This window comes from Corvus hawaiiensis, chromosome Z (genome assembly GCF_020740725.1).
Source record: "Corvus hawaiiensis isolate bCorHaw1 chromosome Z, bCorHaw1.pri.cur, whole genome shotgun sequence".
NCBI lineage: Eukaryota > Metazoa > Chordata > Aves > Passeriformes > Corvidae > Corvus > Corvus hawaiiensis.
This window is the reverse complement of record NC_063255.1, coordinates 37,867,047-37,884,986: the sequence shown is the minus strand read 5'-3', so window position 1 is coordinate 37,884,986 and position 17,940 is coordinate 37,867,047. Positions and strand designations below refer to the sequence as shown.

Genomic DNA, 17,940 nt, shown 5'->3' with positions numbered 1-17,940 from the left:
AAGATCAAAGTGAATCCTGATACTAACTCCTTCAGTCTTGAAGACAAAATTGAACGTTTAAACTCACAGCTCATGACTTTCCCTGTCTTTCCCATTCCAATACAATGTGATTTCAGCAAGGTCACTGAAAATGCAGCAATGTAAAACTAGTATCTGAAGTTTAAGCTGAGCCCAGCTGTAGTAATTAATGTTTATTGTTACTCACAGTGATGAAAAACAAACAGAAATTGTTGAAAAAGCCTGTTTTTATTTAAAGATATGAAGCTATTTTCATTTAAAAGCGGAATTTAAAAGGAAATTAAATTAAAAGCAGTTTTTGAAAGTACCTCTGATGAAAAACTTTATTTATTGAAAATAAGCCTTTGTTGAAAGGCTTCCTTCCTTCCTTCCTTCCTTCCTTCCTTCCTTCCTTCCTTCCTTCCTTCCTCCCTCCCTCCCTCCCTCCCTGTAATCAATCAGTCATGCAAAGTGCATGGTGATAGTCTGTGTACACAGGTGTGTATGTTTATCTCAGAAATGAATGGACATGAGAAGGAAAAGGTAGCCTGTACTAGAGGAATACAGACTATATATGCATTTTTGTTTTATTCTCCATGCCCTTTTCCGATGAAAATACATAAGCATGAGTAACATTAGGTCTGTCACACTTTCCTTGAAGCAAATGAGATGCTGTCCTAGCACTGTTGTTTCCATCCTGTGTTGAGTCATGCAGTGCAGACACTTTATCCTGCCTGTGTCTCTGCTGTAAGACCACATATCATGTTATCACTTTACAAATATAGCATATTAGTCCATCTGGAAGGCTAGTCACGCTGTGGGGCTCAAACAGATCTGGCTGGCCATGAGCTATGCTATGCTATAAACAACCTCAGTGTCTCACATTGAATAACTGCAGAGCCCACTCGGGAGCTCTGGACACTTGTGTTCTTTAGTAGTAGGTAAGTGACAGTTTTGCTGATTATTGTGTTTCTTCAGATGTGTGAAGTCAAGGTGGAAAATGGCAGGGAAAGTGAGAAGTAGCTATCAGGTTGCTGTTGTTGTAGTGTGGGTCTTCAAAAACTAATGTATATGGGAAAAATAACTAGAACAGAGAGCACTTAGTCCAAGGCAGTATGTTTGGTGGATATCTTTAAAGATAGTGAGATTAACCCTGTACATAGTTCCTCTAAATAGATTTACACTTGTGACAAATCTGAACTTTATAATTTAGGAAACCTTTCAAGTTTCACTCTGTGGCTCAGTTATAATAAACCCTTGCTATTACATCTCAAGGACATGTGCTGGTGTGAGAATGATTTTCAATAAAAAAATGGTTTGAGAGGCCCGTCATTTATCTTTGTTGTTTAAATTTACTGTGGAATTTAAAAAGAGTTATAGAACATAAGTTTCTGAAGGCTACTTATAGTTAATCTTACTGGCATAGAAAATACAGCCTGCTACATCTTTTGTGAACACAGCCTATCATTTAAAGTCAAATATTGTCATTATTGTTGTTGTTGCTATCACAAATATTTATGTGCTATCATTGACATGTTACTTTCTGAGGTTAAAAGGTACTGACTAGCTCTCTTCCTCTCAACAGTAGTTAACTGAGCAGAGTTTCAAGGAGCTGGGATGGATGATAATGCTTATTAACCAAAGAGGTAGATCATACCAAAGAGTTTAATTCACTTTGCGCTTCTCAGACAGAAGGCAAATTATTATTCCAAAGGAGAATTATTCCAAAGGAAGGTGTTCAGCTGTCAATGTCACCTGTGTCCCCTATCCGCAGGCGTGGGAAAGTTTTGTGGGAAAGACTAAGGACACAGCTGCGGTGAGAGAACTGATAAAATACAGATGTCACCTCATGATTCTACGGTGGGATTCAAACCATTAGGGCTAAAATAACTGGACTGCTGGAATAGTTGAAAGCAGAATCATCTCTTGCTTATCTAAATTATCTGCCATCTTAAATCACAGAATTTAACATCTTGGCAATTGGCTATGAGCATTTTACTCATTATACAACTAATGATCCTGTATCTAACACTGGAAATAGGACTGCTATATGTCAGATATAAATTTATGCTCTCCATCTGCAGTAGAGGCAGGTGACAGTATTGGATTCTTAGATCAATACATGTAAAATGGTCCCTGGGGAGGAAAAGAAAATGATAAATTTTGAGGGTCTTTAATTAGTGTCAGTTAGGACAGAGAGTTTAAAATAATATTTATGATGTAGTCATCCACACATAACTTCAGAGGCCCTTCTCTTCAGAGTACCCTCTAAAGGTAGATAAAAGGTAAGCAATAGTAGCCTCACTGCTTGGGAATTATTCAGTAACCTTAAGACAAATAAGAATAAGTCAATGAAACATTGTGTTTAAAAACACAATGGTCATGAAACAGGTTTGAGAAACCTGAGAGTGTAATGTTATGCTTAATTAAGATCATCTAATTGTATATGAAAGCCTCATTGTTTTGCTCAGTGGCAATGAGTGCAATTTTATTTGCCACATCTATGTATGAGCAGTTAAGTGGGATCTCTCTAATCAGTTCTTAGAATATGCTCTTGGTTTCCCAGGACTCTGTTGTATACTACCTAAGACAATTGTTTACACCTGCTGACTACAGCTATATTCATAGATTCAACACCTTTACAAATATGTAATACACTTTAGAGCTTACTGTTTTTCCTCTGATAAGACACAGCCTCAAAATACATGCTCATTTCAAAAAAATCATCCCTCTCTCAGTCTTAAGACAATTAGACCTCTCCTCAGCAATACGCACTGAAAAAAAAAAAAAAAAAGGATTTTTGTCTGAGACATCAGTCCAGTGTTTCATTAGCTTCACTGTCAGTGGAAGAATAATTAGTCCGCTCACTGAAGTGCTAGGGGAATACATATGTAATAAATCCCCTTGCATATGTAACATCTATCATGCTTGATGGCAAACATATTAGTGTTACAAGAGTTGAGAAAGTATAAGGAATATTGTAATTCAGGTGCTAATTAATCCATAATTAAAGACCTAATTAATGAATAGCCCCGTGAAAAATTGTCTAAAAATCAAGATGTGAAGACTGCAGTGATAAAGAGGACTCTTGTTTGTGAGACTGGTTAATTTACATCTAGAATAGGAGCTGATTAATGAAAACTGTCAGTAAAGCATTATGCTGCAGCACTGGACAAAGAGAAATATGCACATAAAAATGTGTATAAAACAAGTTCAGCACTTGCATATCTGTTTTTAATTTTATAGTGTTCATAGCTATTTTTACCTGAAGTATAAGGAGTAGGTTAATAAAAGATATATTTTATCTTAGTTGTGGTGTGTAAACAATGCAAAAGTTATTTATTTGTGTATGTCAGATTCTATTCATAACTGTCTCTTTCATGAAATGGCTAAAGAAGAAAACTAAAAAAAGACCTTAATTCATGAAAGCATTCATGATGAAGCTCCATGATACGGAAAGACACTAATTTCTGAAATTAACTTTGCTGAAAGTTGGACTAATTAATAGCTTGAAAGTGTCACTGTCTGTCTGTGTTTGTTTATGTCGGAGCCAGCTGGCTGAGACTGTACTCTTGAGAGAGCAGGAAGGAACATTTGAAACTCCCAAAACATCTGGGCTCAAGTCCAGGTGTCAGGACTGTTTTCTCCAGCCCTGGAGCAGCTTGTCTCTTTCCTTTGGTATTTATTCTGTGGTATAGCTACATTTATTGGATCTCTGTAGACCCAGTCCTTCAGGGAGACACTCATTGTGATCCATTGCACTGCCCTTCCCACATGTTCCCCAGGACCCAGCAATCACATGCATGCATGCATACGTGTTCTGAAGCACAATCTATCTTGGATCCCGGACCTCAAACTCTCACTGTCAAATCTGCACATTTGGCAAGAGTAGTGACAGATAAACCAACCAAATTAGCAGGAAGGATAATTCCCTGCTGGTGTAGAGCAATAAGAGATTGTTACTAGCGGCAAAACTAGGTAGGGAAGGGCAACTTCCCACTTTGCAGTCCTCTCCCATTCCCCAAGTGGAACAGAGAAGCACTACCCCACTTACAAGCTGTGCACAGTTAGCAAAATATAATTGTGTACAATGAACATCGTCACAATCTCTATTGCTCTTTCAATCACGGTACGTTTCTCTAATTTAATCTTTTCCTGATAACATAAAAAATGTGTTCAGTTGCTATTCCAATGTCAGGTTTCCTCTGAATTATTTAAAGACTTGAGAGATAAATGACTTGATAATTCTGAAGCACAGTGTGAGTGAGCTTATTTCCTAAGAAATTATTTGCAGGATTGGTAGGAAATATTTCACTCACATTTTCTCCCATGTAATCCTGCCAGTAATATTCATTAGATTGCAGCAGATCTCCCACAGTGATTATCTGAAAGAAAAAGGGCCCAGGTTGAAAAAGTGAACCAGGTTGTTAAGCAAATTGAAGAAACCAAAACATTAATAATTTAATAATGCATGTAAAGCAGCAAAGGAAAGCATACATAATGCTGTTTTTTAGGGCAACCAGGCGGCATACGAAATCAGGAAAGCTGTTAACAGAGATTAATACTGGCTGTATCTGTAGTTATCAAAACTATGTTGGACTCTTTCCAGACTCAAGAGAAGACGCAAGTTTTGTTCTACAGAATACACTGTGTGCACATAAGTTGTCCAGCATTAACACTGGTGTCAGCTATGTTCAGGGGACATTAAACTCAACTATAATAGAGCCAGTGTAATTTTGGCTTATCACTAGCTGTATTCTACCACTGAAGAGAAGACAAATAATGTTCGTAAACAGGGAGGAGCTGCAGGAGAGTTGGTAAGTTAATCTTGGCAGACCACAGAGTAATCATATCTAAGAATACTTCTCTTGTGCTCTACTTTTCAAAGAAGACCTTGCCTTGTCTCTTTTTATTTTTTTGTAGTATGCTTCTCTGTGCATCTATGCATTGATTGATATTTCTCAGGTGCTGAGATAAGTGCAGAAAGTTTACAAACTGTTCTTTCAATGAAGTTGCTGATTTGAAAAGCACTTTTTCTCTGTGGAAGGCCTTCCATCCAGAATTCAGTGTTACTTTTAGCTCATGTATCCTTAAACTGTTTTTTGAAGATCAGGTAGTCCATGGCACCCCATGATGCAAGTGCAGGTAACTGAGATCAAACTCCTTGAACATTAACACCAGGAGCTGCTAAAAGCCATCTCAATTTTGAAATCTAGTTGCCTCCATTGTTCCTCCATACGCCAAGCTGGTTTCAGAGGTATTGCAAGTCATCATTTTCCCCCTTTAAATTAAGCTTAGGGGAAAAAAAAAGAAAAAAGAAAAAGGGAAAAAAACCGGTCATCAAATGACTGCTCAAGGTTTAGAGGTCAAGTGGAAACAAATAAAAGTGGTCACGATATCACTGGCTGCTATCAAAGATGGCTGTGGAAGCATCTGGCAGGTCTGTGGCAGACCTGTAAACAAGGGTTGGAGATATCAGTAGCTGAAGGGAGCAAGGGTATTTAAGCCACAGCATACTAAACCTCTCCAGTTTTACTGATGAATTGACATCTGAAGTATGCATATATTTGTAGCAACAACATGAATAACAATAAATAAAAATAATAAAGTTTATAGACATTACAAGGTAGTTATCTTCTTTTCCATTCTGTATATTTTCAACACCTTGCTGAAGAGATTCTGGTTTAGAGCTTCTGAGTACTCCTACCAATTAAGAAAGAACATCTGAAATAGATGCTAGAGACCAGTCTGCCCACTTTTAGGCAAATTTACACAATATAATAAAATAAATCGTAACATAAATGCTAAAATAAAAATAATCCAAGCAGATACTTAGGCAGATGTTTTCACAAGCAATAATATTTGGCATTAATATTATATCACTTAAATAAAAACATATGATGAGTATCATCCCTAAGATTATGGGTTTTTACCACTTAATTCTCCAAATGCCTAAGAGTATCAATATCATTATACAAATGAGGAGAGTGTTTGATTTTAATAGGCCTATTTGTTGATACATTTAAATGAATAACTTTTCCTCAAGATTAAGGAAAGGTGTTACCTTCTTTCTAAGATCAGAAATTGAACAAAAGTGACTGTAAAGGCAGTTTTTCTCTTCTATGCGTGCAGGGATAACTCACAGCAATAGGGCACCCAAACCCAAATGTTGACAGCAAAAGAGTGCTCTTACAGAGCAAGCTCTTCTCCTCATCTTAGCTGACCCAGAGAAGTGGCAGGTTATTAAATTCACTTGATAAGAAGATGGATCTCAGTGTTGAGATGGGGCCTGCAATAGGAAGAATCAGAAAGAGTTGCTTGGTAGGAGAGGGGCTTGATAAGGTGCTCTAGTGAAGGCACAGGACTCTGGAATGATGGAATTGAGAACATTTTGCAGGCTATAGTATCTTGAACTGAAAGTACATCCCTGGGGAGATGTATGGGAAAGAAGAATCTGTAGTTTAGAGAGTAGAGGGAAAATTCTAGTTATAAAGATTCCTGGGATTTCCTTATTAATGAAAACTGGGACAAGGTTGACATAGCCTGCTGGTTGAGGAACAGAAGATGTTGCAAAGGCCATGGTGTTCAAAGGGATTTTTTATTCTCCCTCTTCCTAAAAAAAAGTGTAAAGAGAGGGAAGGAGTGAAGCCAAAGAAAATTTATTTCCTCTGCCTCTAATACAAGTTTCTCTGGTTACAAACTCTCATATCACTTTGCCAAGTAACGCAATGCTTATTAAAAAAAAAGCCGTTTTTAAAATTTTGAGATTATTTTATTTATTTATTTATTTATTATATTACCTAAAAGTATTTCCTTAAATCTAACATGTGGCTGCTTCTGAAGGGAAAATCTTGAAATAATTAAAACAAAACAAAAAAATGTATCCTGAATGGCCAGCTTCGTTTCTGAGCTAATCATTACAAAGAAGACAAGATCAGTTTGACTTTCCAGTATGTTGCCTTTTAAGGATATTGATTAAGGTCTTGCAGATAACTTCTTGGGAGGTGTAAATGGCTAAGGATAAGATTATTTGCTTCCATAGATACACACAGAGAACTAGTTTCTCCATAAATGATTCTCTGCAAATGACATCTTTGCCTCCTTTTTGTCTTCCTGAATCCCTTTGCCCCTGGAAAGTGCTGTACATTAATTATCGTATGTTACTGAGTAGCCTTATTTTGTCACCTACCTCACTAATAACTCAAAAGACTGATAAATGTTTTAACCATGCATCATCTAAGAAAGGTATGCTGATGATCTATAACATAATTTAGATGTAGATGTCACTCAAGGAAGATGACTTTAGGTGGCAAACTCATGTAGTTATGAAGTAGGGTCTTGCGAACGCAGGTGATGACTGCTTTTGCAGTCAGGACTTGTCCTTAATGAAAGCAAGGTTGCCTGTTTCTTGGGTAAGAAATAGTTTTTTGTTTTTCTGCCATGTGAATGGGTAAGGTAATCCTCACAAGTATGACCAAAGCCTGTCCTTAATGATAATGAGTAGGTATGGGATGAGAAAGGAGCAATGCTGAATTACAAAATGATGGGGAAATTGGAAAAGGAAGGGTGCTGCAGGATGTACAGATTTGGGTCAATAACCATATGACTGCTTTGAACAGAGCAGTCAGGTGAGGTGACCTCTATAGACTCTACCTAACTTCACTGTGGTTTCTGACAATGGACAAAATTATAATAGTGATTACCTGTAAATAACCTAACTATAGGAGGAAACATAGCTGTGTTTCTGGTTGAATGGAAGAAGTTAGAAAGAAGTGTATGATGAGACTTTTGTCTATCCAAAGGTAGCTTACCATCTGTGAATAATAGATGATAGCTTTGAGTTTTCAGCTGCAGGCCTAACCTGATGTTTGGAAGCAAGAAACCACTGCACGTGAACTTGAACATGTATTTCTAGAAATCAAAATCATTATTAGCAGCTGCTTCTTCTGTCATAAATTCTTGTGATGCACGAGTAGGTATCCTGAAGAACCTACACTTAGTATCAGATAAGCCTAGCTTTAGTCAGTTTTCCTTTCTGGGCAACATCTCATCGTCAGGAAAATGGTGGTGTCTGAACTTTGGCAAATACGTATTCTGCCATCATGCTTGATACTTCGTGCCCATTTTCTAGACAAGGATATAGGATAAAGCACCAGCCCTGTGAAGATTGCTAGGTGACCTTTTCAGAGCTGTAGATGTCAAAAAGTGTTTCACATTTGTCCTGATGTGTATTTCTAAAGCCTTAGTCACCCTGTAATCTGATCAGGATTTGTGGCTTTGCTCCTACTGAAGAGATTAATTCTGAGGACTTATGATGGACAGCTCTCACCTCCCACTCAAGTTCCTCCTCTGCTTGCCTTTATCATTGAAGAAAACCCCACAATGCCTTGCAGCTTAGTGCAATATGTGGATAAAAGCTGTATGAACTTTTCAAAACTAGTGTTTAATAAATCAGTGTCTCAATAAAGAACAGATGACTTAACCCGTGAGACAGAAAGGTGAGAAACAAGTCAAGGAAAAGGAACACTTTCACAGTCTATTCAGACTCTGTGCTGATTAAGGCCATCTAGTTCCAACAGAGGTCAAGTGTCTGGCTGCAACTTCACTGTCTCGCAACAATTCAGCTCCTGCAATAGCCTTTCTACCAAAACACACTTCTATGAATTGGTCTATTAAAATGAATTAGACCCTGCAGAGTGACTGCTGCTCTGCAGTTACTGTGAGGGGTGAAGTCCTTGTCACTGGGTTTCTTTCTCCTGTAAGCAGAGGTGAACATTTTATTTTATAAGGTAAACAGTTCCTGTAAATTAATAGTGAATATGTTTTAGAAGTATAAACCTTTCCACAGAGAATAAGGTCACTGTTTTAATTACACTGCTTTAATGGGGTTTTGACTCAGCTGGTGTCAGCTGTTAGTTCCAGATAGGTTAGGAACTATTTTTGCCTCATTTTTAGTGCCAGCAAAGATAAACAAGCAATAGGTACAGCTTTATGAACAGCAAAGATAACATTTTATATGAACATCCTAAGATAGAGAAGGTTATGCAAATAGAATGATACTGGTCTCTGACCAGTTTCTGAGCCAGTACTTGTAGGTATTTGTAATGGCCTTTCTTATTGAGATGAACAGAAGTATCTTTGCTCTGGATTTACCTATGCATAATTCCTTTTATTCCATGCTGTGCATTTTCCAGAGGACACGAGAGTGTTTTCCTGGCTCAGAAGAAATTATTCCTTTATGTGTTATGTACTACAGAAGGATGCATAGGTGAAAGGGAGTGAAAGAGAAAAGGGACGGTTGCAAAGTTACAAGAGAAAAAATACGGAGAGGAGAATAATTTCCCCTTTGTCCTCAATATTATAACAAAAGGACAGATAAAAAATGGCCCCAGCTGAAGGACTCATTGCTTGAAAAAAATGATCACAGTAGTTTCTGAGGAAAAAATTGTAGACATGAGCTTGAAAACACACAGGAAAGGAAGGGGAGGATTGCTCTTTAACTAATCAGTAGATGGTCAAGCAGGATTTTCTTCTACTGTTCCTTTATTTTTTTTCCCTAAACTTATAAATGGTATAATAAATGTCTTCTCTGATAAAACCTCACACAAAGCTTAAATAACTGACTTTCCTCTGTTGGTAATCTAGCTACATTTAATGAACTCCAGTATATTGTGATGATTGTACCTCCACCCGTGACTCTGGGCAAGAAAATATAGTTTCACCTCTTTTCTGGAGATTTGTTTGTGTACTTGCATTAGAAATTAGTAGGTAATTACTTTCCTATGTTGGTACTGAACCACTGTAACAGTTTAGTAAGGAACACCATGTCATACGTCATGTGTTTCACACAGAAAATCATAGAATGGCTTGGGTTGGAAAGGACCTTAGATGTCATCCAGTTCCAGGACAGGGACACCTTTCACTGGACCACGTTGCTCAGAGCCCCATCCAGCCTGGCCTTGAACACTTTCAGGGAGAGGTAATCTACAACTTGTGTGGGCATCCTGTTCCAGTGCCTTACCACCCTCACAGAAAAGAATTTCTTCAGAATATCAAATCTAAACCTTCTCTTTCAATTTGAATCCATTCCCTCTTGTCTTATCATTACACGCTCTTGTGAAAAATTCTCTCTCCATCTTTCTTGTAGGCTTCCTTCAGGTACCTACATTTGCAATTTGCAAAACCAACAGTTGCAATTACCCCAAAGCCTTCTCTCCTCCAGGCTGAACAATCCCAATTCTCACAGACTTTTCTTGAAGGAGACGTGTTCCATCCCTCTAATCATCTTGGGTGGTCCTTCTCTGGACTGCTCCAACAGGTCAATGCCTTTCCTGTAATGAGGAACATAGAGGAGGATGCAGCAGTCCAGGTTGGGTCCTCACAAGAGTGGAGTAGAAGGGAAGAATCCCCTCCCTCAATCTGCTGACCATTCCTTTTGATCCACTCCAGGACACGTTTGGCTCTCTGGGTTGTGAGTGCACATGGCTGGGTCATGTCCAGCCTCTCATCCACCAGCACCCCCAAGTCTTTCTTGGCAGGGCTGCTCTCCATCTGTCCATCCCCCAGCCTATGTTGTAAGGGGTTTTCCAACCCAGGTACAGCGCCTTGCACTTGGTCTTCTTGCACTTGCACTTGATGCAACAAGTTGCACTTGTGCCAAGTGGGAAAGTGGGAAAAGAAGTGGGAAATGCTCATAGGCCTACTTCTCAATCTTGTCCAGGTGCCTGTGGATGCCATCCCATCTTTCAGGTGTGTCAGCAGCACCACTCAGCTTGGTGTCCTCTGCAAATTTGCTGAGGGTACACTTGATCTTTTTGTGTAAGTCATAAACTAAGATATTGGCTACTACTGGTCCCAATACAGACTCCTGAGGGACACCACTAGTCATTGATGTCCATCAGGACTCTGAGCTGTTGACCACTACTCTCTGGATGTGACTGTCCAGCCAGCTCCTTATCCATCCAACAGTCCACCTGTCAAATCCTTGTCTCTCCAAACTAGAGAGAAGGACATTGTGGGGGACTGTATCAAAGGCTTTACAGAAGTCCGAATACATGACAGCCATAGCCCTTCTCTTGTCCACTGGTGTGGTCACTTCATCACGGAAGGCCACTGGGCTGGTCAGGCAGGACTTGCCCTTGGTGAAGCTGTGCTGGCTGTCCCAAATCATCTTCCTGTTCTCTATGTGTCTTAGCATAGCTTGTAGGAGGACCTGTTCCAGGACCTTCCCAGGCACAGAAGTGAAGCTGTTTTGGTAGTGCCCAAGGTCCTCCTTTCTAGCCTTTTTAAAGACAGGTACAATGTTTCCCTTTTTCTACTCACCAGGGATTTATCCTGACTTCTATAACTATTCTGATATCAAAGCTTGTCAACCACATCAGCCAATTCCCTCAGGACTCTGATACGCATCTCATCAGGCCCCAAAAAGTTATGTACGTTCAGGATCCTCAGGTGGTCATGAACTTGACCTTGGGGAAGAGAGTCTTCTCTTCCAGTCCACATCCTGCAGTCCACCCAGCCAAGAAGGGTGGGAAAAGAGGTTGCCATTAAAGACTGAGAGTACCTCAGCTTTCTCCTTGTCCATTACTACCAGTTTTCCAGCATTTTATATCAGAGGGGGTACATATTCTTTGACCTTCCTTTTCTGGCTGACGTCAGTTCTTAACTGCATGGAATCTGATACACTGATACCAAGCCGTTGGAATGTGTTTCCATATGTGTTGTGGTTTAGGAATGGTACTCCCCAGTTTAGTGTTCCCACTCAAAATACCACAGACAATGTGATGCTCTCTCACTGCCTGCCCTCCCTTGTAGCAGGATTGAGAGGAGAATGGGAGGCACAAAAAGGTAAAAATCATAGATTGAGATAAGAATGATTTAGTGGAAACAGCAATGAAATAAAAAACCCAGTTACACCAATACTGGTAACAGACTGTACGGGTTAGGCGAATGATTCACACGTGATTGCTCACTATCAACAACCTGGCATTACCTGGCTTCGAACTCCAGCAAATTGAAAAAGGCAGGTGTGGCCACCTCATCACGAGCTGAGGCGAATACCCTCAGGGTCCTAGTCATACCCCTCCTGGCTGCTGCAAAGTTAACCCTGATTTGGCCATAATAAGGACCTGTTAATAAGTGGAGACCATGATATGCTCAAAAAACCTTCCCCATGTCTCTGCCTCAGGTAAATTTTTTTGTGTATTATGGGGCTCGTCTTTCAATGCATTTCACAGATAAGCACATACTAATGGGAACTCTGGAATTTCACAAATTCCACTGAAATAGGATAGCTTGAGGTCATAAAGATCAATACACAAGAACTTCAGATGAAGGGCTTTTGCATGATTTAAAATGAATAAATTCTGTATGAACATTCATTTTAATATTAGTCACAGAAATTATTAAAAATGCAAAGCCTTCAAAGCTGTTTTCATCAATGTTACTTAATCAAACCAGTATTTTTTTTGCAACTCTGTCTTTATCTTGAAAAGGAAAAAATATAAGGAATACAAAAATTCAGCATGTAGCTGTTGCCGTGGATTTTATGTACAAGTCAATTGAGTGCTACATTGATTACGCCAGCACAAAACCCTAGATAAATTGGGTAAGATGGAAAACATACTATGTTAATATTTCTTATTACTTCAGCTCTTATCCCCAGATGATTTAAATGAAACATGATAGTTTGGATCTTTATTTTTCTTGTTATTCCTTTTCTGAAGGGTTGCCTTGTTCTTACAGGAGAAGCTTAATGTCAACAATATGGGGCATCAGGTGATAATATTTGACTTTTCTGTCATAAGAGGACTGTGGGAAACTCGAGTTAAGAAGAACAAAGAACGTCAGAAGAAGGAGAAAGAAAGATTAGAAAAAAGTGCATTGGAGAAGTAAGACAACTTTTGTGTTGTTCATTTTAACCAAATCTGTTCTTATTATCCACTAACATTGATATATACTAAATATACTATAAATATATATAATAAATATAACTAATATATGAAACATTTATTTTTGATTGTTAAAATTTTGGGGTTTGGGTTTGATTTCAATGACTTCTTTCCTCCTTTCCCTATATGACAGAGAAATGCAGCACAAACTACACTTGTATTTCATTAGTTCCTGCTCTTTCCTATGTGATATATTAGTGGTATACCTTATTGTTTACTGTAGACATAAATTGAAGGGAAAAATAACACATTTTGTACCTTTCTATTTCTCATATGCTGCATAAAAGTATGGCTTATTAATTATGGAACATGCTCGTAAGTTTCAGTACTAAGAAATACTTTAAGACTTTTTGTTGAGTTGACAGGAGAAAGAAAACTAATTAAATTAGTGGACATATTCAATTGCTTCTGTATAGTTAATAGTGAAGAGAATAAGAATTGATTGATTATTTTTTTCTTGTTGGGGTATTAAAGAAGGCCTTGATTACAATGCTTACACACACTGATAATTTTATTGTTTTTATTATATTGAATTAATTTTTTCTTTAAGCAGTACTTTGCTTCCCATAAGACACTGTAAAATATTATATTGTGTTGGCAAGGTTGGAAACATATGACATTAATTTCCTCCCTCTGAGAAGAGAAAAAAGTAAAAATCACCTTCTGTTTCAAAAATAAAATGCATAGGATCAAACAGTGACCTTGTTTAAGAACATAATTGCATTGAACTTTTGTGTGGTGTTTCAGTGCTTTCAGGCCCTCACTCATATATTCTCACTGCCAGTGCAGCTACTCTGACAACAGAGCAGCTGGTCTAAGATGAGACCAGGGTAATGCAAAGTCTGACTGTCCTTTCTGTGGAACCTTTCTCTTCAAAACAGCCATAGGAGCAGTCTTGGATTTCCCATCTTTACCAAAGCTTACATTAAAAACCATACTCCTAACAAAAAAAAAAAAAGAAAAAGAAAAAGAAGTTCATCCTTCAGATTGAATTCTCTAGCAAGGATAAGCTTTCTTTTTGGTGTGAGCTGTGTCCTGGTTTCAGCTAAGATAGCGTTAGTTTTCTTCTTCATAACTGGGAGTTAGTTTTCTTCTTAGTAACTGGTACACTGCTGTGTTTCGGATGTAGTCTGAGAATAATGTTGATAACACACTTGTTTGGATTGTTGCTAAGTAGTTCTTATGCTAAGTCAAGGACTTTCCAGTGTCTCATTCTCTGCTAGTTAGGGGCTGCACAAAGAGCTGGCAGGTAGCATAGCCACGACAGCTGACCTGAACATGATACTCCATACCATAGAACATTATTCTCAGTATAGAAACTGGTGGACTTGGCAAGGAGCGAGTGATTGTTTCTCAGGAATGGACTAGGAGTTGGTCAGCAGGTTGTGAGCACTTGTATTGGGTATAATTTATATAATTTATTTCTCTTGGGTTTTCTTTTTCTCTCTCTCGTTGTTGTTGTTGTTGTTATTATTATTATTATTATTTACTTTGTTTCTCTTATGAAACTGTTCTTAATGCAGAAATGTTATATTTATTTTCTGATTCTCCTGCCCACCCTGCCGGGGGCTGGGGAGTAAGTGCCTGTGTGGTACTTGGTTGCCATTTGGGGTTTAACCATGACAGTGGAGAGATGGATGTTTGCTGTTTCCCTTATGTTTCATATTCACATTATGTTTCCCTTATGTGGAAAAGACAAGTGAAAGGATTTGGGATGAAACTTATTCAAACCTTATTTCTGTCCCAGTGTGGACAACATGTCAACATCCCCCTGCTGCACTTTTGTTTTGGTTTTCTGTGGTGCAGAAGATAAGTGTTGAGTTCACTAGTAGAAAAGCAAATGATGCATGGTAAATTCTCTCTGTAAGAAGGAAAGAGGGCCACGTTATGTCCTCTGAGGTAGCTAATTTGAGCTCCCATATCTTTTGTCAGTAGCATACGTTAAGACTAATTTCTTACGTTGACTTGTCTTTTCCATAAAAACAATACATTCTCCCTGTTTTTCTGCCTGTGGTTAATTGTTGTAGATACACTTCCATCCGAAAGAGTGGAGCTTCACCACTTTTCCTGATTTTTTTCCAGTAATGATGTCCAAATTCATTATCTTATCCTCCTGTACCACCTGAAGATGGGGAATTTGAGATAAAATACACAGAAGTAAAAGTTCCCAGGTGCACCTGCAGCTTGCACAAAGGATTTTTGTTTTCTTCTTTTAAATTGCTAATTGCATATTGTGCTTTGCATAGTTGTGTATCTTCACACACTCAGATTGCTTTCCAGTTAGTTCTACTTGTAGAGGTCCCGGGAAAAAAGAAGGAAATACATTAGACTTTGTCTTCTGAATATGAGTGATCAGTATTATACCCACTGAAACAAATGAAAAAGTTCGTGTGCACTCTCATGATTCAGGCCTTATAGAATGAACAAAGCTGATAGAATAATGGTCAAAGTAATAAGAATATTAGTAACAAAATGCTAAATTCAGTTAAAAAAAAATCCTCTTTTTTTTATGAGGTGTGAAGTGACCACTGGCATTTAGGTCCTAAATGTCAGCTCACATGTTATTTCTTAAGTGCTTTTCAGTGCTCTCAAATGTTGGACCAAAAATATGAGAAGACTTCACTGGCTTTTAGCTTTAAAGTATAGATTAAATTGTATTTCTAATTAAATAATACAAATAATATTTCGATGTGTAACTACATTTCATTATTTTATGGAGTTCTGCATTAACTAAATTCAGGTATCATACTCAGAGATTAAAATTTTACTATTGTCAGGTAGGTCCACTGAAATCAAAGCAAGTACATACTGTGCCACAGTAAGAAAGTATTTTGAAAGTACTATGATCCCAAATTATAATTCCCAAAAGACGTTTACAAGGGACACTTTCCTGAAATGAGGCTGCGTTCTAGCATTTAAGATTCTAGATATTTACTTTTGCCAGAAGTCAGAGTGAATTGCTAAGTAGGGTTGAAATTAGTAGAGTTTCTCTGCAAATACACTCATGTAACAGAGTTTGGAATCTGGCCTTTTCAGGCTGCTTTTTTTTTTTAAACAAACCCCAGTTTTTCTCAAAGACGTTATAATTTGCTAATGTCTTCGAGATTTTGCAGTTCCTTTATATGCAGTGTTACTATGTAAAATGACCTGATAATATGCAGTGAAATGTAGTATGTATTATTCAAAGACAAACTTCCAGTTAACCTCTAGGGAACTGTTTTTGCCTTAGGGCAAGGTAATTTAGTTCATGCAGCATCATTAAACAGTAACTTGTAAGATATGTTTTGAATGAAGATTTTCTTAGGAAAATCTCACAAATAAATTAAAAGCTTCAACTGTGCATTAATGGTGAGGTCTTGTAAAGATTTGTTTACAGGGCAGATATTTAAGCAACTGGCCAGTGAAATCTGATTCTGGACAACCAACTAGTGAGAATACTGGCCTTCTGAGGTACTGGTATCAGATAAATTTTTGGTTTTGTGGGACTGTGAAAGTATGGCAGTTTAAAGAACACACATAAACCGGCAACTGAATATAAAAGAAAAAGAAATAGGACAGTGTTTGGTAGACTTATTTTCATTTTACTTCATGCTCTTGATCCCATCAGACAAGGCCATTCGAAATCTCCCATAGAATATGAAACACAATGTTACAAAATGTGTCCACTGTGCTGAGATTTTCTATATGTTTATGAAAGTGCATATTATGGAAAGAAGTTTGTATTTATAGCACTGTTTTATGTTTAATCTTCTAGAGCATGGTTGGGGGGAACAATAAAAGATTGTTCAAAATCCTGAATGTTGTCAGATGAACTTGATGTGATATGACAATTTTCCACATTGACATTTCTTTTCTACTTGTTTTCTTTTCTCTCTTTTTTTTTTTTAAGGGAATAAGAATGAAAATTTACAGTTAGATTTTTTTTTTTTGAAGGGTTGCAACGTGTTTGTCATTTGTGTGAAAAGCAGGTAAGATAAATCTGAAGGCTAACAAATTAAGCATTCAAGTGAGGAAATGCCAGAGCTGTTTGCCCAGATTAGCTATCTAAATCTTTGTTGTGAAATGGCACAGCCTGCTCTGTCCACCCACAAACATGCAGCAAAAATTAAAGGTTGTTCAGCTACCTCTTCCAGTGTGTCTCTTCTCCAAAAATTTCTCCTCGAGATCTGACTAATTAAATGTGCATGTATTATTTTTTTGAGTTATATGCTTCCCAAATATTAAAAGTAAAAAGCAAAACAGCAAACTACACTCTGCAGGCAGACTGACTTTTTTCTCTGAAAGGTTACACTTTTGTCCAATAAAAAAGATTTGTCTCTATCTCTCTGCCAAACTTCAGTGTTATAACTCTATTTGTACCTGAACTAAGATTTTATTTGCTATGTTTATCTTTATTCTCCTACTAAATACCCAATGCAGAGCTTTTTCCAAGCAAGTCTAAAACTCAAGCTGGGAGTTCCTTGGCCCCAAACACAAATTATAGGCAAAATGTTTGGTTTCAATCTGCAGCATTAATAAATATACTAAGTTATTTGACTTTATTTGTAAGCACTTGTGCAAACAGACTGTGTGTCTTAAGTAATGCACAGAAGTGCATTGTAAGATAAAAGCTGTTGTTTAGCCACAATCCTTTAAAACGGAGGGAAGAGCCTCGCAGTGATACTGAAATTGAATCAATCCAATTGAATTTGAAGCAAATGTTACTCATCCATCAGGAATATTATTCTGGGCTGAGCTCCAGTTTTACTGCAATGCTCTTCTAAAAATTCCATACGATTATTTAATGATCCTACATGGCTAGTGATTCTGATTTAAACATCACTCAGGAGTTCTCAGCTGGTGTCATCATGTAGTGTCCTGGTCAATTCTTCTGTCCTGGTTTAGAGGAAATAGTGCCATCTAACGAAACTTCCTTTCCTTACCTAAGAATCATAGCTTTTCCCCAAGAGCTGCTAAGCAGACATTGAGCAGAGGATAACTGCTGAAGGAAGAG

General features: G+C 37.8%; 1 protein-coding gene across 2 annotated transcripts in view; it reads left to right on the top strand.

The window, feature by feature from the left end:
* Positions 1–838: 838 nt before the first annotated feature.
* LRRC2 (leucine rich repeat containing 2) overlaps positions 839–17,940 on the top strand; it is a 78,245-nt gene continuing 61,143 nt past the window's right edge. Inside the window, exons 1-2 of one of the 2 annotated variants that reach the window (XM_048292957.1) lie at positions 839–938; positions 12,742–12,887. In XM_048292957.1, the coding sequence (XP_048148914.1) occupies positions 12,763–12,887 (125 nt within the window). In that variant the 5' untranslated portion in view covers positions 839–938; positions 12,742–12,762. Of the gene's footprint in view, positions 939–10,191; positions 10,316–12,741; positions 12,888–17,940 lie in introns of those variants that run through there. The other variant, XM_048292959.1, reaches the window with a different exon arrangement.